This window comes from Chrysochloris asiatica, unplaced genomic scaffold (assembly GCF_000296735.1).
Source record: "Chrysochloris asiatica unplaced genomic scaffold, ChrAsi1.0 scaffold00112, whole genome shotgun sequence".
Classification (NCBI taxonomy): Eukaryota; Metazoa; Chordata; class Mammalia; order Afrosoricida; family Chrysochloridae; genus Chrysochloris; species Chrysochloris asiatica.
The window spans coordinates 1447054-1469960 of record NW_006408630.1 but is presented as its reverse complement, the minus strand read 5'-3'; the positions used below and the strand labels follow the sequence as shown (position 1 = coordinate 1469960).

Here is a 22907-nt window from a genome sequence, read left to right as displayed (position 1 = left end):
AATCTGGGGTTTTTTTTGCATTAAGCAAAATTCCTTAGCATTCCTCTCAAATTTTCTCCAAACAAGTCAGTTACTCAGCGACATTCACTCAGTGCTGAAGCATTGGGCCACTAAATGGGATTGCTTTAGGCTATGATGGAGACTAATTGCTCCCAACACAGTATAGTAAAATCAGGCGACAGAAAGCGTAAAGACGACCCCCCCAAAGGGCAAAACAGTTCAGTAACCTTAGCGCCGACTGGGAGGTTCGCTTTCCAGAACCTCCCTAAAACAGATTTCCAAGGTTTTGCGAATAAAAAGCACTTCATATCTATGCAATACAGTGCCAACAACTAAGGCGCCAAAGCAAAACATTTGAAGTAACGAAACAAACCTAACCACTGGCCACTGGGAGCCTCCGCCGGTCTCAAGACTCCGCCTCTAAAGGCGGCCCGAGGGCAAAAGCCCGCCCCCTTGCTCCCAACAAGACCTGCGTACAAGCAGTACGCGTGCGCGCAGCTTTCGTCACATCCGGCGCTTCTGCGCACGATTCCGGAAGGGGTTATACAGTTGTGGCGGCTGTTTCTACATTGATGATTAGTGATTCTTGCCTACCTGAGGGGCGGATTTCAGAGCAGCATCATGGTCGAGGTAGAGTGACAATGAAGCTATCAGTAATCGTATCCCTCTGGACTGCTTTTTTTTTTTTTTTCGGCGGTGGGTGATAAGAGTGTGTTGGGAGTCTGGGGAGAGAGGAGACTGTGAGGGGAAGCTGTTTGGCCGAGGGCGGGTGGGCTTTCTTAAAGTCTTGGGGGAGAAATACAGGCCCGGTAATAGCACGAGTGTGAGGCTGGCAGCCTGAGAGAATTTATTTCTAAAGTCCTCATTGGGCCCTGTCCTTGTAGGTGAGGCTCCTGTGGATATTCGATCACTGGTACTCGCTGCCTGCAGGGTCGGGTCAGTTATTCCGGATCCTAAAGTGCTGATAATGATAGTCTTCCCTGTTTGGTTTCCAGCTGGTCTTTTATCATAGCTCGTACCCCAGAAAACCTTGGAAGTTTTGCATCTTTTCTTAGCTTGTATACCCATTATCAAAGCAGGTCTTGGCTGGCTTAGAAATAGTTCGAGCCTGCCACTCTTCTCTGCATCCTTTGCAGTCACCTTTAATTCAAACCAAAAGAGTCCTCCATCCCCTTACTTCTGTGTTTGCGCCCCTCTACACTGATCAGTTGAAAATGTAAGCTGGCCATTCCTGCCTTGAGAGATCCTTTACTGGTTGTATGTTACAATGAGAACTGACAGGTATAATTAGAATAAAGGTTGTTGTAGTCCTTTAAAAGATCTGGACCTTGCCTGTTCTTGTGACCTCGTCAGATTCACCCTCTGCCGCCCCCCAACCCCCCCCCCACACACACACACAACTGTACTGCAGCACCTGGCATTATTGCATTATTGACGTTTCCCTCTGTCCAAATTGCTCTTAACTCCATTCCGCAAAGGAACTCCCTCTCTGTCTAAATGTTACCTTTGTTGTTGTTGTTAAGTGCCGTCGAGTCGATTCTGACCCATATCGACCCTGTATACGATTTCCGAGAGAGACATTTTCTAACTGTCCACATAAAATAATTGTTCTCCCCTGCCCCCCTTTTTCTTTCTCAGTCCTTGCTTTTCACCTTCATAGGTAAAAATGTGAGAGTATTTTATTTTTTTAAATCTGTTTTCTCTTGAACAAAGTATCAGTCTTTTAGCACAATACTGGGAGACCTGGTGGGGGGCTGTGGGTTAATGTGCTGGATTGCCAAGTCAGCAATTTCTAAGCCAGCCAAGGTTGGTGGTTCAAGCTCACCAGCCGCTCCTCGGAAACCCTATACACTGTGAGTTGGAACTGACTCGTTGGCACTTAGTGCAGCAGCACAAACCGGAGCCTACCCTGGCAGCTCTGCTGTGCATAAGGTTGCTATGAGTCAGTATCGACTTGATGGCGCCTAACAACAACAACAACCCTGGTAGGTAGTGGGTTATGCGTTAGGCTGCTACCTACAAGGTCAGCAGTTCAAGTTCACCAGGCGCTCCAAGGGAGAAAGATGAGGCTTTCTGCTCCCATAAAGATTTACAGCCTCAGAAACCCTATGCAGAGTCCCTAGGGGTCAGAATTGATTCTATGGGACACCACCACCAGTACAATAGCTGCCAGACTCATAATGGGTATTGAATATTTATTGGGTAAATGAACTCTCTCGGGTATTGCTCAGTTGATGTACCTGCAGCTTGGCTCATATAGCAGCTTCCTCTTTTTTAAACTTGACTCTTACAGCTTGTCACTTGGAGCAGTGGTAAGAGCTAGAGAACTTTTTGCATGTGTAAATATGTTGTCATGCAATGTGTAATTGCTGTCTTTCTTTTTAGGAGGTCCAAAAACATTCTGTTCACACTCTTGTGTTCAGGTCATTGAAAAGGACTCATGACATGTTTGTAGCTGATAATGGAAAACCTGTGCCTTTGGATGAAGAGAGGTAGGCAGAGTTCTGTTTCAGTTGCTAGACTATTTACATGGGTGCATTATATGCAAAATAGGGTTTTAATCCTTTAAAAGATTAGTTAGTAATACTATACTCAAGATATCTTTCCAATAATGAGTGTTGCTTTTGCATGATTTAAGCTAGTTTGACTTTTTTCTTTTTACCTTAAATGTCCCATTAATTGCATTTTACAGATAAACAATAACTAGGAGAATCCCTTTTAGGTTTTATTTATAATCAATCACTTTGTGTGTGCTTTCAGCTTCCTGCTGCTCTCAGAGCCTTGCTGAGCTTCAGTTGTACCCAACCAGTACCTCTACTCCCATCCTTTCTTGGGTACGATGTTGAAGATTTTTGAGTGATGGCTTATTTCTTGCTTAACATCTCTAGCTCCAATCTGGGATTGTATTATGTACAGAGTTCCTTCTTTTCCCTTCACCATTCTTTTAAAATCTTCTATTTTACTCTTCAAATAAGCATTTATATTTAATTTATAAGGTTCTGAAAATTAATACAAGTGTGTTTCTTTTTAAAATGTTGAACTAAAGAAAATTAACTACTTTCATTAGTTCTAACTAACCTTAGATAAATCCATTTAAGGATGTTATAGAAACTTTTTACTATATTTTTTGCTGAAACGCTTGATAGAAAGCATGTTGAATTTGAGACATTTAAAAGGATATTGTTGTTAACCCCTGGCTATGGGCAAAGAGACACCTGATTGGTGGTGGTGCTCTTATATCAGTCAGGGGCAGAACAGACTTGTCCTTTGTTCATCCTAGCTTGATGCCTGGATTGTGGCCAAAGCTGTTTCATTCCTAGGGCACAGGAAAAAAAAAGAGGATATTGTTGTTGTTGTGAAATGCAATTGAGTCAGTTTCTCCTCATAGAGGCCATGTATAGAGTTTCCAAGAGCAACCACCGATCTTATAGTTCAAAGTGACTTTTCAGTCCAGCACATTAACTCACAACACTACACCAGGACTCCTTAAAAGGATATAACAGTCTGTTATTTTTAAATCAGTTAGATCCTTGATAACTCACCATAAAAGATATGGTATTTGAGTATAAGCTAGAATACCACTTAGACTTCATAGATGCTATGTTAGTGGAATGTGTGCAAAAGTAAATATATGGTATGAAAATGCACTTGCACATTTGTGAAGTTAATGTTATTTAACTTTAAAATCATAATATAAACTTTCTACATGGTTAGGCAAACTTATGTTATTTAAGTATTTGTTCTCAGGTTACCTATAAATGCTTGCACTGGTGAATATATCTCAAGTACTTAAAAGTACATTTTTTATGTTTATAATTTTTCAATAGTCACAAACGAAAAATGGCAGTCAAGCTTCGTAATGAGTATGGTCCTGTACTGCATATGCCTACGTCAAAAGAAAATTTTAAAGAGAAAGGCCTTCAAAATGCAGTGGATTCATATGGTCACAAGCAATATCCTGCCAATCAAGGTAAGTCTGGTGTTAGCAGAAATAATCAGGACTTAATTGTGAATTTTAAAATTAGAAAAGCAAATAAAATGTTTTTAGTATCCTTCCTAGAAGACCTAAGTGGCATCTTACAGTATTTATTTAATGTCTATGTTGTTGTTAATTGTGATCGAGTTGGTTCTGACTCATAGCAACCCTGTGTAGGGTTTCCAAGGAATGGCTGGTGGATTCAATCTGCCGACCTTGCCATTGGCAGTCCATTTCTTACCCTGTAGTGCCATACCAGTACTATAATGAAAGTCTTGATTTCCTGATGGGAGTAGTGATTGAAATTATTAATTAAAGTAAAAGTAGCAGTATCATAATGGCAGGTACTCTTAGAATGTAGAGAAGGTAACTGTGGAGACCAAAGGGGTATATTCTTAAACTACGAGGAGACAGTCTTTTTTGGTTTTAGTTCAGAAAGATAGTATTAAGTACTGGTATAACTGAAAATTGTAGTAAATAAAGAGAATCTAAGATATCATAGGGAAACTAACAAAACAACAACAAAAAATGGTGAGTTAACTTGATAGGATAAACTTTCTACCCACCATTTCTGTGTAATAAATACACAGGTTTTCTTCATCTTGTATTGGCCAAGAGCCAAGGAAATACTTCTCTATACATGGTTTTCAGGGGTCAAAACAAATCGATCAACTTCCCTATTTACACGGTCTAAATTTAGTTACAGGAGTTCTGGTAGCAAAGTGGTTATGAATTGGGCTGCGAACTGCAAGGTCAGCAGTTCGAAACTACCAGCTGTTTGGGAGAAAGATGAAGCTTTCTGCTCCTGTAAAGATTTACAGCCTTGGAAACCCTGTACGGGGTCGCTATGAGTCGAATTCGACTCCACAGCACATAACAACAACAACAAAATTTAGTTAGGAAATTTTGAGAAATCTAGTTAATTATTTAATATTTGATTCATTTAAAAAGATAGTGCTTACATATAAGAAGAATTCACCATACGCAAATGACAGCTTTTCCCTTCTCCTTCCTGCCCTCTTAGGACAAGAAGTTGAATATTTGGTGACAGGTACACATCCATATCCACCAGGACCTGGTAAGTCAACTGTTACAGGTTGTGACATATATTTCCATACATGATTTCCATTGCCTATCAAAATACAAAATAAGTTCAATAGCTATGTGTCTAAGCATAACTTTTTAGATGGTAATTAACTGATATTAGTACCATATGGATTCATTGAACAAACATTCTTAAGCACATGTATTTTTCAAGCTAAGAATTCAAAGGCAGTAAGACTGTTCCTGGCCTGGTCAGGCTTATTAATCTGATGGTCAAGACAAACTTGTGACTGTCAGTTATAAGAGTGATAGAGGTGTTATTATAGAAGTAAGCATTATAGAAACATATGCTTGGTGTGTACATGGTGTCGGGGGGGTGAGGGGGAATGACACACAGATGGAGTGGCCATTACAACAAGGTAGACTACAAAGAAACTTAGTACAAGGGTGAGTCAAAAAATTTCCACACTCTGATTATGTTAAAATGCCCATCCACGTCCACTGCTGATGACAACATTGAGAATGCACGTGAAATGATTCTGTTAAGTAGATGAATAACAGTGGATTATGTGGCAAATCATTTGAAAATCAGCCATGGCTCTGCCATGTGAAATAATCCACAACACACTTGGATTTAGAAAAGTTTGTACCAGATGGGTACCAAAACAACTCATAGAAGAGCATAAACAGAAGCGTTCGGACATTTGCAAACAAAATTTGGACTGATACTCGAAGGAAGGTAAAAAGAGTTTTAAAAAAATTGTTTCTGGTGACGAGACATGGATTCATCACTTTGAGCCTGAGTAAATGGCAGAGTATGGAGTGAAAACATCCTCAGTCATTGACCAAAAGAAGAGTTCAAAAGTCAACCATCAGCTGGAAAATGAATGCTTACGGTTTTCTGGGATTCTCAAGGGCCAGTATTGGAACACTATCAGAAGAAAGGTTCAGCTGTCAACAGTGCTCTTTATAGTGAGATGGTCATTGAGCATTTAAACCCCAGATTAAATGCAAGGACTGTTATTGAAGGGCATTGTGATCTTACATGACAATGCACATCCACACACCTCTGCCCACACTGTTGGTATTGAAAAAGCTTCATTTTCAGGTATTAATGCATTCTTACAGTTCTGATCTTATCCCATCAAACTTTTACCTGTTTGGTCCCCTAAAAGCAGCCCTTCAAGGATAAAGACTGACCTCTAATGAAGAAGTGAAGACAGTGGTTCATTCATAGTTCACAGTTCAGCCTAAAACATTTTTTAATAAGTAAATTCAGAAGCTTGTTGACAGGTATATTCAAAAGCAAGGAGACTGTAGAAAAATGATATATTTGTATTTTCTAAAAATTAGTTTAAAAAATTTTCTAGCCAGAGTGTGGTTAACTTTTTATTTACCCTCATATAATGAGGTTCTAGTAATTTTGGAGGTGAATTGGATGATTTAGTCTCTTTATTAGAAATTTTTGCTAGTATTTATGAAACTACTTAATTTTATATTTCTGAATAAAAATGTTAACTTTTACTCTCTTGGGCTACTTAATATCATACTGAACAATCAAATGTGAATTGCATGTTATTAATCAAAATATTATTCATTTTTCTTATGTCTAGTGGCTATTGTAAAAAAAAAAAAGGAAACAAAAGAAAAGCTTAATAAAAAAAAAAATCTTAATTTTTTAAGGTAATTTATGTATGTAATCACCTAAATTACCTTTTGGTATATGTATTCCTCCTGTCATTTATTTAAAATGCCTGTAAGTAAACTCAAAGATAGCTACTACAGGGAATTGCTTTTTTATTTTATCAGGGGTTGCTTTGACTGCGGATACAAAAATTCAGAGAATGCCAAGTGAATCAGCTGCACAGTCTTTAGCTGTGGCTTTACCTTCTCAGACCAGGTATGCAGAAAACATTATGCTTACACAGATTTGAAAATACATTTTACTTTTTTGACACATTTCTTTAGGATTATGTATTTATGACATTTTCCTTTAGAAGTTTTAAATAATTAAAAATAGTGCAATGAAAGATACATAGATCAGTAAGACACATAGTTCAGTGGAATATAATTGAGAACCCATCCACTTATGTTAAGTTAATCTTTGACAAAGGACCAAAACACATTAAGTGGGGGAAGTAATGGTGTATTTTACAAATGATGGCAGAAAAAATTGGAAATCTACTTTTAAAAGAATGAGACAAGTCCCATATCTCACATCATATACAAAAACAAAAACATGGATTAAAGACCTGAATGTAAAACCTAGAGCTATGAAGATTCACTGAAAAAAATAGGGACAAACTTAGAAGCTCTGATACAAGGCATAAATAATACTATCAAACAACTGAAAACGCAGAAAACAAAGCAGATGACTGGAACCTCCTAAAAATTAGATACTTATGTTGACAAAAATTTCACCAAATGAGTAAAAAGAGAACCCACAGAATAGGAAAAAAATTTTGTCAGTGACATATCAGACTAGACTTTAAAATTTATATAAAACGTTGATACCTCAACAAGAAAAAGACTATCCAGTTTAAAAATAGACAGAGGACATGACAGATAGTTCACCAAAGAAGATGTTTAGGAGACCAACAAACATGAAGAAATGCTCTCTGTCATTAGCCATTGTTGTTGTTAAGTGCCGTCAAGTCAGTTCTGACCCACAGCGACCCTCTATACAGTTTCCAATGAGAGACTGGTGAGATTGAACCACTGACCTTATAGTTCAAATAGCTTTGCAGTCTGGCGCATTAACCCACAGCGCCACAGAGAGATGCAAATCAAATAACATGAATAGCAAAGTTAGATATATATATTAAAAAACAAAAACAGAAAACAAGTTCTGCCAAAGGTGTGGAGAGACTGGAGCCCTTCTGTACTGCTGGTAGAACTATAAAATGATGCAACCACTGTGGAAAACTGTAGTGCTTTCTCAAAAAGTTGGAAATAGAAATATATGACCCAATAATCCCTCTACTTGGTATATATTCACAAGAAATCAGACCATGACATGAGTAGATATATGCACAACCATGTTCATTATAACATTTTTCAAAATAGCAAAAACACAGAGACAGCCTAATTGCCAATCAATAGAACAGTGCATAAACAAACTTTAGTACATTATACAATAGAATGCTACACAGTGTTGAATGATGAATCTGAAATACCTCATAACATGAATGAACTTGGAGAACATTATGCTGAGTGAAATTAGCCAATCGAATAAGAAATTACTGTGAAAGCTCAAGAAAAGGTATTCATGAGAAAAGAAATATTCCTTGATAATTACCAGGGATGGGAGGGAAGGGAGAATAATTCACTAAGGAGAGGGTAGACACGTGTTAACCTTTTGGCTGACAAGGAAGGAAATATACCGGAAAAAAAAAAAGGGAGGTTAACAGAAGAATGTTGAAGGTAAGGGAGGACAGATAGGGAGGAGTGCAAGAGTTAATGGGAATAGAAGTAAATATTGTTGTATATACAATCCTGCAATCACAGTGAAAGTTAACCACAAGGTTGGCAGTTCAAACCTACCAGCCACTCTTGGGATTCCTATACAAGGTTGCAATGAGTCATCTGACTCAGTGACACTAACAACAACAAGCAGGTAGCTACCAAGGACAGGTAGATAGGCTGAATGGATGTGGGAGGGAGAATGGGAGTATACTCACAAATACATAAAGGTTTGACAGGATTTTGTACTTGGGTATTTACCTCTGCTGCAAACGTACCCATGAATGTGGTGGAACTTATAGGGAACAAAATTATGAAAACTTCTTAGACACTACCAAACACCTTGAGGGAATCATTTGCTGGGCCCAGGGGCTCAGGAGCAAAGTCTTAGGACACCATGGTCAGTTAGAATAGCATAGTCCATACAGACAGTGTTGTACATCTTTCTTTTATCAGTAGTGATTGAGATCTTAAAAGCTCATGAGTGGCCATCTAAAGTACAGCCATTGGTCTCCCTTGTGCACAAGAAAGAAGAATGATGAAATTTGAAGGTGCTTGGAATCAATTAGTCCAGTGGACTAATGAACACCAGTCTCTGTGACCAGTTGTTCTGATAGGGATAGCATTAGAAGGTTCTGAATAGAGTGGGAGGAAATATAGAACACAACTAAAAATTACTAAAACCAGGTCAGAAAGAGACTGGAGGAGCCAAGCCTTTGATCACCCTTCAGGTCTGGATCTGATCTCACCCTCATGAGTCAGTTTCCAGTTAAGCAGCAGATAGATATTTAGGGGCTGGGAACACTGGTGAAGTATACACACCGTGGAATGGTTAACTGTTCAAGATCAAAAGGGTATATTTACTAAGGACAAAATTCAGAAGGGTTGGAAAAGAAGGCTGAAAGGAAGCAGGAAGTGGAATTTAAAAAAGAAAAAGAATATAGTTGGTTGTATAGAACACATGATTAGAGACATCAGTTACTTAGAATGTGATATGTGATATTTCTCTCACTTCAGGGTTGATGCAAATCGTACTGCACCTGGTGGAAACGAATACCGACACCCTGGAGCTGCTGACCGGTCACAGTCTGCAGTGATGACTTCAGTAAGTTTCCTGTGTCAGATAATACTGAAAAATTCCAGCTTCTGGGACATAATCTTATTTCTCTTTATCCCAAAAATCTTCCGCAAAGTATTGAAGAGACAAGCAGTTTCTTTGAAATATTTTAATTAGATTAACAGCCTTAGTTAGGTCATAATCCTAAAATTTAATAACTTGATTAGTGAATTGACATTTTTTTATATTTTAAAATCTGTTAATTTAGGATATTGTAATTCTTACACACTATAAATAATAGTTTGTATTTGGTTAAGGTAATGTGATAATTGTTATTTATTTTAAAATATTATTAAAAAATTAAGTTATTCGGAAATATGTGTTAGGTGGTAGTGGTGGTAGGTTCTGACAGATAACGACCTTATGCACCACCAGTCCTGCGCTGTGCTCACAATTGTTTCGCTTGAGCGCATTCCTGCTATCACTGTGCCAATCCATGCCATTGAGGGGGCCTTCCTCTTTTTCTCTGACCCTCCACTGACTACTAACTTCAGGGTCAGCAGTTCATGTTAGATGTTAATATATATTAAAAACAATAACTACTGCTGTTGATTCAGTCCCACCTCATAGTGCCCCTGAATAAGGTTTCTGAGGCTGTGGGTTTAAACTGCCACCCTTGCAGTTAATGGTCCAATGTTTAACCTACAGCATCACCACTCGATTTGCTAAGCAGCAGGTTGGCAGTTCAAATCACCAGCCACTCCTTGGAAATCCTATATAGAATCATTGGCATTTGACATTTTAAATTAAAATTTAAATTGTTTTACTTAATTAGTTTTATGTTGTTGTTAAGTGCTAAGTAGGTGCTAACTCAGAGTGGCCCTGTATAGGGTTTTTGAAGAGCAGCCTGTGGGTTTGAACTGCTGACTTTGTGGTTCACAGTCCAGTGCTGATTGTACAGCTCTGTACTAAGACCCTGCACTCCCTATTAATGCTATGTTATTGTTAATTGCTGTCGAGTCAATTCTGATTCGTAGCGACCCCCGTATAGGGTTTCCAAGGTGCAGTTGGTGGGTTTGAACTACCGAATTTGTGCTTTGCATTCCAGTGCTGATTCTACATTGCCACACTGTGGCTATCCGGCTATAGTGTCATAAATGAGCATGTAGAATAAATGTCAGCTGCTCTTTATGAAAATACTATAGAAAGAATATACTGAAAATAGGAAGTTTTATTTTAAAACTCGTTATCATTTGAAGTGACTGGTCTTTATTTCCCCAGGTTATTTTACAGTGATAATTTGTCTTTTTGAAGTGAATGAATTTATGGCCCTCACATCATGTTTCTTCCTTTAACCTGCATTCTCTGGTCGCTGCCCCAAAGTTTTCATGCCTGTGGAAGAAGATGTAGTGTAAATTTCATGGGGACAGGAACTTCTTACATTTTAATTGTCCTCAGCATTTAAAACTAATAACCCTAGTGCGGAGTTTGGAGAGCAGGGGGAGTAGATCACTAGGCTGTTTTTTTTTTTTTTTTTGTGGTAGGGGGAACAGGGGGAGTAGATTGCTAGGCCTTTTTTCCTCAGGTAGTAACTAAAACCAAACTAAACTCACTGCCGTTGAGTTGATTTCAACTCATAGTGACCCTGTAGGACAGCGTATAATTGCTCCGTTAGGGTTTTTTACCCAAACTGGGATTTGAAGCCTGGTGTGGCACTGTGGGTTAATGCGCCAGACTGCAAAGCCATTTGAACTGTGTGGTGGGCTGTTCAAGCTCACCAGCTTCTCCTTGGAAACCCTATACAGCATTGCTATGAGTTGGAATCGACGCGACGGCACTTAACAACAAACAAATACATATATGTTAATATCTTCTTGGAGATCTTGTATGGCTCTGTGGGATAAATCACTGGACTACAAGGTCAGTGGTTCAAACTCACTAGTTGTTCCTTGGAAATTCTATACAGGGTCGCTATGATTCAAAACTGACCCAGTGGCACTTAACGACAACACATATTTTCTTGGGATTTTAAATTGCTTTTTAAAAGTAAAATTTGGGAAAATCCAGTTTTGATGAAAAGTCAAACTCATTTTTAAGTTATAAAAAAAAACATGTAACTTCTTTCACTAATTTCTAGGGTTTGGGAAAAATCCTTTCATATACTCTTTTAATTTCCATTATTTTGATTGATAACAAAATGTTTGGGATGCTATCTTTACTGATAACATGTATTCTGTGTTTAGGTTATTATGGAGACTGGCAATGCCAAGAACTCTGCACTGATGGCCAAAAAAGCCCCTACAATGCCAAAACCCCAGTGGCATCCACCTTGGAAACTCTACAGGGTAAGTTAATCTGCTTATTATTCCACTATGCAACGCATGATTGGTTCCCAGTTGAGAAAGCCCCAGGAATAGAAGAACAAGAAGGAAAAAGGGTAAATATAAGAACTAGTAAAGTGATCTGAGGGGGATGGGAAAGGCTCAGGCAGTATCTTAAAAGGTGTCGTGGAAAGGAGACTATGCTTACTTATATTTTTGTGAAAATTATACTCTGACATATGAATAAAAGGCTAGTAAATATGAAGAGCAGAAGGGATAAATGTAGATATGTATTTGAAATAATTTTTATGAAAAACCAAGGAGAGAAAGGCTGTATTAAGAAATACCCTTGGATTTAGCAATTATATTTTCAAGTATAATAAATTAAAATGACTCAAAGCACACCAGATCTAAAATAAAAAATTATATAGCAGACAGAAGAAAAAAAACAAACAGCTGCATATGGCCTAATATATATTTAACTATTTTTTAAATTACCATAGAGTAGACTACTGATGTGGTGCTGTGGGATCAGCACAGGACTGCAAACCACCTGGTCAGCAGTTCAAACCCACCAGCTGCTCCTCAGAAATCTTATGCTGGGTTGGTATGAATCAGAACTGACTCGATAGTACTTAACAATAACAACAACAAAACTCGGCCTATTACAGCTGTAATAATTTTTAGCAGGTGTATAGATTTGGAGTTCTGGTATAGCACTGTAGGATAAAGCACTGAACTGCAAGGTTGGCTTGAACTGTAAGATCAGTGGTTCAAACCCACCAGCCACTCCTTGGAAACTATATAGGGTTGCTGTGAGTCAGAAGCCACTTCATGACATTTAACAACAACATAGATTTAGATAACTATCAGAATATAAAGTTTCAACACTTCATACAACACCCCTTTGCTCTCCTTTTATAGTCATACTCTTGCCCCACACTCCTGGCAACCCATTTATTTCCCACCACTATAGTTTCATCTTTTTGATTATATTATAAATGGAATCTTACAGTCTGCAACCTTTTGAGACCAGCTTCTTTTGCTCAGTGTAATACCTTTGAGATTCATCCAAGTTGCATGTATTAATTTTTTAGTGCTTAGTATTTCATTCTATAGATGTACTATATTTTTTGTATCCTTCCATACATTGGCAATTATTTCATATTTGCCAGTCTGAGATCTAATTGTCAGTCATGTAAATTGATTATTTAAAGTTGTGAGAAGGGGCATTTCAATCCCTGGTGGTGGTTAAAATTCAATAAACTTTAACTGTGTTGGTGAATCTGTACATACTTTTTCCCCCTACAGGTTATTAGTGGGCATCTTGGCTGGGTTCGATGTATTGCTGTGGAGCCTGGAAATCAGTGGTTTGTTACAGGATCTGCTGATAGAACTATAAAGGTAATAAGGAAGGAAGAAAAAAAAAATTTAAAAATAGAACTATGGTTGTTATGCAAGTTTTGCCTGCTGTAAGTTATTTCCTATTATGAGAATTGCTGTTGTAGTTCTTCTCATTTTTTTAAATTCTCTCTAAGTAAATTGATACTGCTAGTTAATTTTTCCAAATAAATATTAATTGAAAAATTGGTATTTCAATAAATTTGGGCAAATACTAGACTTGAATTGGTCTAGTTATCTTCCTGAAATGGATGCTGTTTACCACAAGGTTTTTGATACATTATGTCTTGCTTCTGGTTACAAAATTAAAGTATGCTCATTTATAGTGAATATGGAAAAGACACCAAAACCCATTGCCTTTGAGTTGAGTCCAATTTATAGTGACCCATTAGAACCACCCAATAGGGTTACCTAGGCTGCCCTTTATAGTAGCAAACTATGCCACATATTTCTCCCTTGAAGTAACTGGTAGGTTCAAACCACCAACCTTTAGATTGACATCTAAGTGCTTTACCACTGCATCACCATGGTGCAGGAACATCTTGCTGGAGGTCTTGGGGGTCTTCCTTTTGTTATCCAAACCATCACACTATACTAAACATGGTATTCTTCTCCAGGGACATTTGGTCCCTCCTGATAATATGTCTGAAGTATGAAGAGACGAAGTCTGGCCATCCTGGTTTCCAAGCAGCATTCTGGATGTATTTCTTCCAAGACAGATTTGCTTGTTCTTTTGGCAGTCCATGGTACTTCTAAAATTCTCCTCCAACACCATAGCTGAAATGCATTAATTCTTCTACGGTCTTCCATATTCACTGTCCAATTTTTTATGTTCATGTGAGGTTATTGAAAATACCATGGCTTGGGTCAGGCGTACCGTAGTCCTCAAACTGAGTTCTTTGCTCCTAAAGTATTAAAAGAGGTCTTGTGCAGCAGATTTGTCTAATGCAATATGTCTTTTAATTTCTTGACTGCTGCTTCCATTAGTGTTGATGGTTGATCCAAGCAAAATGAAGTCTTTGACAATTTCAAATCTTTTCTCCATTTATATGGATGTTGTTTATTGGTACAATGGTGAGGATTTTTGTTTTCTGTACATTGAGGTGCAACTCATACCGAACACTGTGGTCTTTGATCTTCAACAGCAAGCAGGTTGTGTCACAGGTTGTTAATGAGTCTTCCTCCAGTCCTGATTTCACGTTTTTCATCATGTAATCCAGTTTCTCGGCTTTTGTGCTCAGCATACGGATTGAATATGTATGGTGAAAAAATACAACCCTGGCGCACACCTTTCCTAGTTTTGATCTATTCAGTGTTCCTCTGTTCTGTTCTAACAACTGTCGTTTGATCTATGTACATGTTCCTAATAATCACAATTAAGCATTCAGAATACTCTTGTCTGCAGTGTTGTCCATAGCTTGTCATGATCCACACAATCGAAAGCCTTTGTGTAGTCAGTAAAGCACAGATAAACATCTTTCTTGTATTCTGTGCTTTCAGCCAAGATCCATCTGGCATCAGCAGTGATATCCCTTGTTCCGTGTCCTCTTCTGAATCTGGCTTGACCCTCTATTATTTTCAGCAAAATTTTACTTGCATGCGATATTAACGGTATTGTCTGGTGATTTCTGCATTCCATTTGGTCATTTGTCTTTGGAATGGACATTAATATAGATCTCTTCCAATCAGTTGGCCAGATTTCTTGGCATAGATGAGTGAGTGCTTCCTGTGCCACATCCTTTTGCTGAAATATTTCAATTTGTAGTTCACCAATTCGCAGAGCTTTATTCTTTGCTTTGGACTTCCTCCTTCAGTACCGTTGACTTTTGATCACATGCTACCTCGTGAAATGGTTGAACATCAACTTTTATTTTTGGTACATTGACTGTATTCCTTCCATCTTTTGATGCTTCCCATATCATTTTATATTTTGCCTTGGTGGTGGTGGTATGCCATAGAATTGGTTCCAACTCTTAGTGACCCTCAATAGGGTTTCTGAGGCTGTAAATCTCTATGGGAGCAGAAATTCTCTTCTTTCTCCCATGGAACGGCTGGTAGTTTCAAACTTCTGACCTTGAGGTTAGCAACCTGATTTTTTTCTTCAATTCCTTCAGGTTGGGAAATGCTGAGCATGTTCTTTGCTTTTTTGTTTTCTAACACCAGGTCTTTGCACGTTTTGTTATAATACTTGACTTTGTCTTCTCAAGTTGACCTTTGAAATTTCTGTTCAGCTCTTTTATCTCCTCATTTCTTCCATTTGCTCTAGCATCTCTATGCTGGAAAGCAAGTTTCAGAGTCTCTTTTGACATCCATTTTGGTCTTTTCCTTCTTTCCTATCTTCTTAATGACCTTTTTGATTTCTTCCAAATGGTGTTCTTGATGTCATCCCACAACTCTTCTAGTCTTTGGTCTTTAGTGTGTCTAATGCATCAGATCTATTCTTTAGATGATTTCTAAATTCAGTTGGGCTATGTTCAAGGTCTTATTATAGCTCTCATGAACTTGTTTTCATTTTCTTCAGCTTCAACCCAAATTTTCATATGAGCAATTGATGTTCTGTTCCACCGTTTGGCCCTGGCCTTGTTTTGGCTCATGATGTGGAGCTTTTCTACCATCTCTTTTCACAGATGTAGTCAATTTGATTCCTGTGAATTTCATATGATGCGGTGCATGTGTATAGTAGTCTTTTATGTTGTTTAAAAAAGGTATTTGCAATGAAGAAGTCGTTGGTCTTGCAAAATTCTATCTTGTGATCTCCAGCATTGTTTCTATCACCAAGGCCATATTTTGCAATTACTGATCTTTCTTGTTTGTTTCCATCGTTTGCATTCCAATCCCTCATAATTGTCAATACATCTTTGCATGATTGATCAATTTCAGACTGAAGAAGTTGGTAAAATTCTTCAAGTTCATCATCACTGGTTTGGTGCATAAATTTGAAAAGTAATGTCATTAATTGGTCTTCCTTATAGACATGGATATTCTGTCACAGACAGCATTGTACTTCAAGACAGATCTTGATAATGTGCTTTTTGATGATGAATGCAACGGCATTCCTCTTCCATTTGTCATTCATGGCATAGTAAACCATGTAATTGTCAGATTCAGAATGACCAATACCAGTCCCTTTCAGCTCAGTACCAATACCCTTAATGCCTAGGATATCGATGTTTATGCATTCCATTTCATTTTTGACTAATTCCAATTTTCTTAGATACTTTGTACATTCCATGTTTCTATTAATAATGGATATTTGCAGCTGTTTCTCTTCATTTTGAGTTGTGCCCATCAGCAAATGAATGTCCTGAAGGCTTTACTCCATTTGCATTATCATGGTCAGCTCTACTTTTTGAGAAAGCAGCTCTTCCTCAGTTTTGAATGCCTTCCAACCTGATGAGAGGCTCCTCATCATGTTTCAGTATTCAGTATTCTGGGGTTGACAGTGTTCCACTGTTATTCATAAGGCTTTCAGTGACTAAATATTCACAAGGAGTCCATTTCTCCTTCTTGCTAGTCTATCTTCACCTGGAAACTCAGCTAAAAACTGTGCATGACCCTGCTGCTATGTAAAGTACCCTGATGTAGTTTCCAGAATCGCAGCAACATGCAAGCCACCACAATATGACAAACTGACAGACAAGTGGTGATTAGTGTCCTTTACATACTGAAAATTTAATGGTTCATCATTTTATTACAAACATTAATTGACCATACATTTCTGTTCTTTTTTACCCTGTTCCTTTAGTTAATTATAATTTTTGGATGTGTAGGGGCAAGTCTTACAAATTTTTATTTTATCTTTCTCAGTTCCTTTTTGAAGACTTAATTTTTTAACATCAAGATTCTAAATATTTCCTTTGAGTAACCAGCATAAAGGAAAACAATATTTTCTTCAATTGCAGATCTGGGACTTGGCTAGTGGCAAATTAAAGCTGTCATTGACTGGTCATATAAGTACAGTGCGTGGTGTGATTGTAAGCACGAGGAGCCCATACCTGTTCTCTTGTGGAGAAGACAAACAAGTCAAATGCTGGGATCTTGAATATAATAAGGTAACCTTGGTGTAAAGGATTTAAAACATTGAGCCAGTGTTTATCTTTCTGATTATACAAACATTAATCTTTTTGCTTTCTTTCTAGGTTATACGACACTATCATGGACATCTAAGTGCTGTGTATGGTTTGGATTTGCACCCAACAATAGATGTGCTGGTAACTTGTAGTCGAGATTCAACTGCCCGGGTAAATAGGACAGAATTGTGTGTTATCCATAAATATATTGCATATTGTAAAATAGAGCCATATCTCATTTGATCAAAAATGTGAATAGTTGTCCTGACCTATCAATACCCTGCTCCCACATTTACTTGACTGGTACATTTTCCACCTTAATTCTCAGCCCTGTGGCCTTGCCATTTCCGTGCCTGTTGTTGGGCATGTCTCATCCCTGAAATAAATGTGATAGTCTGTCCCCACAATTGTGGTCCCTTAACTTTCATTTCGTAGTCCCAGTATACCATTTATTAGACTGACAGTCCCTTGATCCTTCAGTGGTCTCGTTTTTTTGTTTGTTTGTTTTGTTTTTGTAAATTGCCAGTTATTTTTACATTCTCAACCCAGTTCATAGATCATTATTCCTCATTAAGCATTTTCTTCATTGTATTCAGGCACAGTTGTCTAGTAAATTTCCAGTCTTGTATTGATCCAGTAATCTTCATGAAATAATAATTCCCTGTTTTCTTTGACTTTTGTCTTTTTACAGATTTGGGATGTACGAACTAAAGCCAGCGTATACACGTTATCTGGACATACAAACGCAGTTGCTACAGTGAGATGTCAAGCTGCCGAACCACAAATTATTACTGGTATGATAGATAACTTTCCAAGCTTAAAACATACTCCTGTCTGGATGGATCATAATTATACATGTACTTATTATGTTCACAATGAGTCTTGCTTCTGATTCTTGATTTGTGTTGTGTTTTTAGTGTTTCTCTGCCATTTCTACATATTTTAATCAGGGATATGAAATTTATTGTAGTCAGACTTCATTCAGTTGTTTTTATTTCATCCTTTCTTACATATCAGAGTGTGTCAAACAGTATCCTGTATTGTCTAACTAGAAAATGATACCATCAGGTACAATCATTGTTTTTATGTAGTTTAAAGAATTAAATTTTAATCAACCTTGATTTCTCATGCTATAAATGCAGGGAAACCAGTTCTCCGTGTGGGTCGTGGGACACGAGAGGAGACGTGGAGTTGGTGGTGAAGAAATGAATGAATGAATGCAATTGAAAGGCTTTTCAGCTTGCTGTGCTGTCTGTGCTGTCCAGCTTGTTGCTCTGCCTTCTGCTTTCTGCTTTGTGCTTTTTGCTCCTACTGCTTTCTGCTGGCCCAGCTCAGCAAGTCTTACTTTTATACTTAAAATTACACAGTACATGAATTGACACTTTTATCTTTTCTTGAATTATTACACAGTTAGTCACAACATTCTTGCACCTGGTCATTAAACAACCTTGACAAAAATATTTCTGTGATGTTCATACTGACTTTCATCTCCTTTCCCAGTATGTGAATAAACTGTTTTTTCTTGTTTCCACTAAAAGATTATCAACCTTCTATGCTACATAATGTACTATATTATTTTCATAATAAAGGTATTCATTAAATCGCTTGGAAGCTATGTGGAATAAAGCCCAACTGGCTACTTGCTGTAAGAAGTGTAGATTCTCAAGTCAAAACTATCCTTCACTTACGTTCATTACTGTCTGGTTCACGCAGGTGCTTGTATGTAGGGATTTGTGAATTCTAGCTAGTGACTGATTGTGGTGAGGTCTCTAGGGGTAGGTCAGCTTGACTCTAATTTGCTATCTGCTTTTGTGGTCTCACAAATGCAGTTACTTAGGTTTTCTATGAAAAGGAGTAATTTACACAATTCTCTTTGTATTCAATCCACCAAGGCTGAAAGCAATTATTGCTAAGTCAGTTTTTCCTAAGGTTTGTAAAATTCATAGTGAAAGGCTATGAATATTGCCATATTATATATTTTTACAAGTAAATTTAGGATTACTCTAAAGAGAGGGTAGAAAGCAACTTCTGAGAGCCATCTGTCTTGCAAGATGACTTTTGTTTTTGCCGGAACTGTGTCAAGTGGCAAAAGTGAAGCTGTTCTCTACCCTCAATGGCTTCCAGCATATAAAGAAATTAGCTAATGAGTAACTTGGCTTTCATTTAGTGTACATGTGTCTGAAAGAATGCTTCATCATTTATTATATTTTTAATTTTTGCATTTTTTTTTCTTGGTGTGTGTCTGGGTTGTGTGTACTTTTATTACAGGAAGCCATGATACTACAATACGGTTATGGGACTTGGTGGCTGGAAAAACAAGAGTCACATTGACAAATCACAAAAAATCAGTAAGGGCTGTGGTTTTGCATCCAAGACAGTAAGTAAAAAAATCATGTCAAATGAGATTTTATATATATATGTAAATATATCATTAAAAGCTCCATGTCAAAATGAAGCTAATAGTGGTTGGATTTAATGTTTTTGGATTATATTATACATGAAAGTTAGAAATAAGTGATATTAGATACAGATGTACACAGAAAATTCTTAAAGAAGTGACTATATGTAGGAAACAGAAAAACAGCCATGAAAATATAGCCAGAGTGTCCAAAGAGGTTGAGAATAAACAACCTACTGTTTATTATGTCAAATCACCTCTTACATGTTTATTCATATTTCTTTTCTTCCTCTCTTGTTTTCAATATCTGTCTACCTCTCCCCTCTGTCCTTTTCCTTTTCTCCCTTTATTCTCTCTCCAGAAAAGTCACATCACTTCTTGTTCTTGCTGATTATGTGAAGTTACAGTTTTGCACATTTATTGCTCTATGTCAATGCAGAGCTTTGGAGAAATGAGGGGAGAATAAAACAGTCTAGTTTTTTTTGTTTTTAATGTAAAAAAAAAATATTTGTTTGGAATTAATGTATGATATTTTTGCCTTTTGTATGACCTTAGTAATATTAAAGCAACATAACATATATCAGTAAGTACACATTGCAGAATTGTAATCACTCTAGGCTTTTGAAACTCAACATTTAATTCAACTTGGTTTACTTTTCCATTCTTTTTATTATTTCAGTTATACATTTGCTTCTGGTTCTCCAGACAACATAAAACAGTGGAAGTTCCCTGATGGAAGTTTCATTCAAAATCTTTCTGGTCATAATGCTATTATTAATACATTGACAGTAAATTCTGATGGAGTGCTGGTATCTGGAGGTAAAAGAAGATTTTTATGATGTTGCTTTGTCATTTTTTCTAAGTGAATGAGTAAATATTTGTTATTTAAGTTATCACACCAAAGTGTTATATTAGAACTTATCTTGATTTTTGTTGTTGTTAAGTACCGTAAAGTTGGTTCCTGATCATAGAAGTGTGTATTTGATTGGTTACGTGTATGTTCATGAATGGTTATGAAACATACTTGGATTTGCACTGGGAATCACCTAAAATTGGGTTTTAAATTTTGTGGTGATGTCTGAGATCTAAATAATAATAAGCTTTGAATTAAACACACATGAAAGTGGATACACTGCTATTAACAGAAGCTTGAGTGAGTGCCTGTATATTAATATCTTGATGGTGGTGGAGGTGGTGGTGATGTTAAGTGCTGTTGAGTCAGTCCCAACTCATAGTGACCCCGTATAGGGTTTCTGAGGAGCGCTGGTGAGTATGAACCATTGACCTTGTAGTTCAAACTGACCTTGTGGTACAGTGCTTATCCTACAGTCCCAGAGTAGGATCTTTATAGTTATTAGTTATTGTCATGGTGGTTGTTGACTAGTATTTGGTTTTTAATAAATGTCAGACTGAATAGTTTAAGAGATGCCAAGTTTAACTAAATCTTTCCCTTTAAGCTGACAATGGCACAATGCATCTTTGGGACTGGAGAACTGGCTACAATTTCCAGAGAGTGCATGCAGCTGTGCAACCTGGGTCTTTGGACAGTGAATCAGGAATATTTGCTTGTGCTTTTGATCAGTCTGAAAGTCGATTGCTAACAGCTGAGGCTGATAAAACCATTAAAGTGTACAGAGAGGATGACACAGCGGTAAGTTCTGTATTTCCCATACGCTTTTAAGTAAAACAATCCACTGTGCCAAATTTACAAGTGTTTTCTCATTTTCAAGTTACTAAAATTAGGGGAGGAAAGTCTTTAAAATATCAAATATATGTCGTCATTGGTAGTAACTTCTCAGAGATTTCTCTGTTGATGTCATTGATGGCCAGTGAATTTATAGATTGGTTTTTATTTTTGTCTAACTTCCCTTGTGACAGTTACTGGGAAAAATCTTAGAACTGAGAATGTTGTTGTTAGGTGCTGTTGAGTTGATCTAGCCTCATAGCGACTTTCCAAACAATAGAACATGGCCCGGTCCTGATCCATCCTCACTCTGATTTTTATGTTTAAGCCCATCGTTGCTGCCACTGTGACAATCCATGTTGTTGGGGGTCTTCCTCCTTTCTACTGACTCTCCACCTTACTAAACAAAGTGTCCTTCTCCAGAGACTTATCCCTCCTGACATGTCCAAAGTATGAGAGATGAAGCCTCACCATCCTCAAGACTTTGACTGTTCTTTCTTAGAATAGCAGCTTACAAATAAAGCTATGCTATCCTAGAATCATAAGCTTTGTGTTACTAGAATGCAAATGAACAATTCTATTTTAATGAAAAACCTCAAATTGAATTTGTAAAGAACCTATTGATCCTTTTTTGTTAGACTCAGATAATGCTAAAAGCTTGATTTCTGCTATAGAACAGCCAAATATATAATGCCAAGAGATTACAATTTAGAATAGATAACCTTGTTTTTATTAGAAGCTTATGAATGGAAAGCAAATGAATAATTTATTTTAACTGACTTTTCTATTTTTAGACAGAAGAAACTCATCCAGTCAGCTGGAAACCAGAAATTATCAAAAGAAAGAGATTTTAATACAGCATTGTCTTCATGGTGGTTCTACATCCTCCCCACCTCTCCCCTTGGCTTTGATGAGGATGTTCAGTCACTTTGTGCTCTGACTAGGAATATAAAGCAGAAACTCACTTGCTCAAATCACTGCTGCTTCATATTTTACAATAAACCGCTCCCTACCCTTCCTTTTCCCGTTTTTATTTCTAAAATTAATAATCTTCAAATGTAGGAAGTAAGATGCAAAATCAAGTATATGCATATCCATTGAGCATAGCTATTCTAAAAATAAAATATTTTCTCAGTTTTATTAGAAAAGCCCTTTATGAAATTATAAAACTGATTTCTATATTATAATAAGATGTTGTGAAGAGAGCAGAAGGTTTTTTTGTTTTTTAAGCTATTATCTGGTAATTTGTGATCTGAAGATTTGGAATCTTGATTTAGTTTGTTTATTCCACAAACAGTTTTGAGTGCGTGTTCTACAAAGTTCTGCACGCAATACTATTCAGGAAACAGATAAGGAAGATATGTTTGTCCTCCAAGACTTCCAGTTTAGTAGCTTCCTATAGACATGCTATAATAGAGGTACAATTGAATGCTAGGGGAACACAAAAACCATTATGTTTTTACAGCAAGGTTTGAGGAAGATGCCATAGAGTAA

General features: G+C 37.2%; 1 protein-coding gene across 2 annotated transcripts; it reads left to right on the top strand.

Annotated features, from left to right (window-relative positions):
• Window positions 1-496: 496 nt before the first annotated feature.
• On the top strand, window positions 497-22268 carry PLRG1 (pleiotropic regulator 1). 2 transcript variants are annotated; one of them, XM_006867899.1, is made up of 15 exons: window positions 497-630; window positions 2386-2492; window positions 3828-3970; window positions 5001-5027; window positions 6830-6920; window positions 9500-9587; window positions 11783-11884; window positions 13172-13264; window positions 17164-17313; window positions 17401-17502; window positions 18023-18125; window positions 19600-19708; window positions 20409-20548; window positions 21187-21380; window positions 22208-22268. In XM_006867899.1, exons 1-15 carry the CDS (start codon window positions 622-624, stop codon window positions 22265-22267), a joined length of 1518 nt encoding a protein of 505 aa, XP_006867961.1. In that variant the 5' UTR covers window positions 497-621; the 3' UTR covers window position 22268. The 2 variants fall into 2 exon arrangements, with proteins under 2 accessions (XP_006867961.1, XP_006867960.1); XM_006867898.1 differs by having other exon boundaries at window positions 5001-5054.
• Window positions 22269-22907: the final 639 nt, after the last annotated feature.

Coding starts and splice junctions, on each gene's coding strand:
- PLRG1 (XM_006867898.1), top strand. Junction 17,314..17,400: donor GGGATCTTGAATATAATAAG/GTAACCTTGGTG, acceptor CTTTCTTTCTAG/GTTATACGACACTATCATGG. Junction 18,126..19,599: donor CGAACCACAAATTATTACTG/GTATGATAGATA, acceptor CTTTTATTACAG/GAAGCCATGATACTACAATA.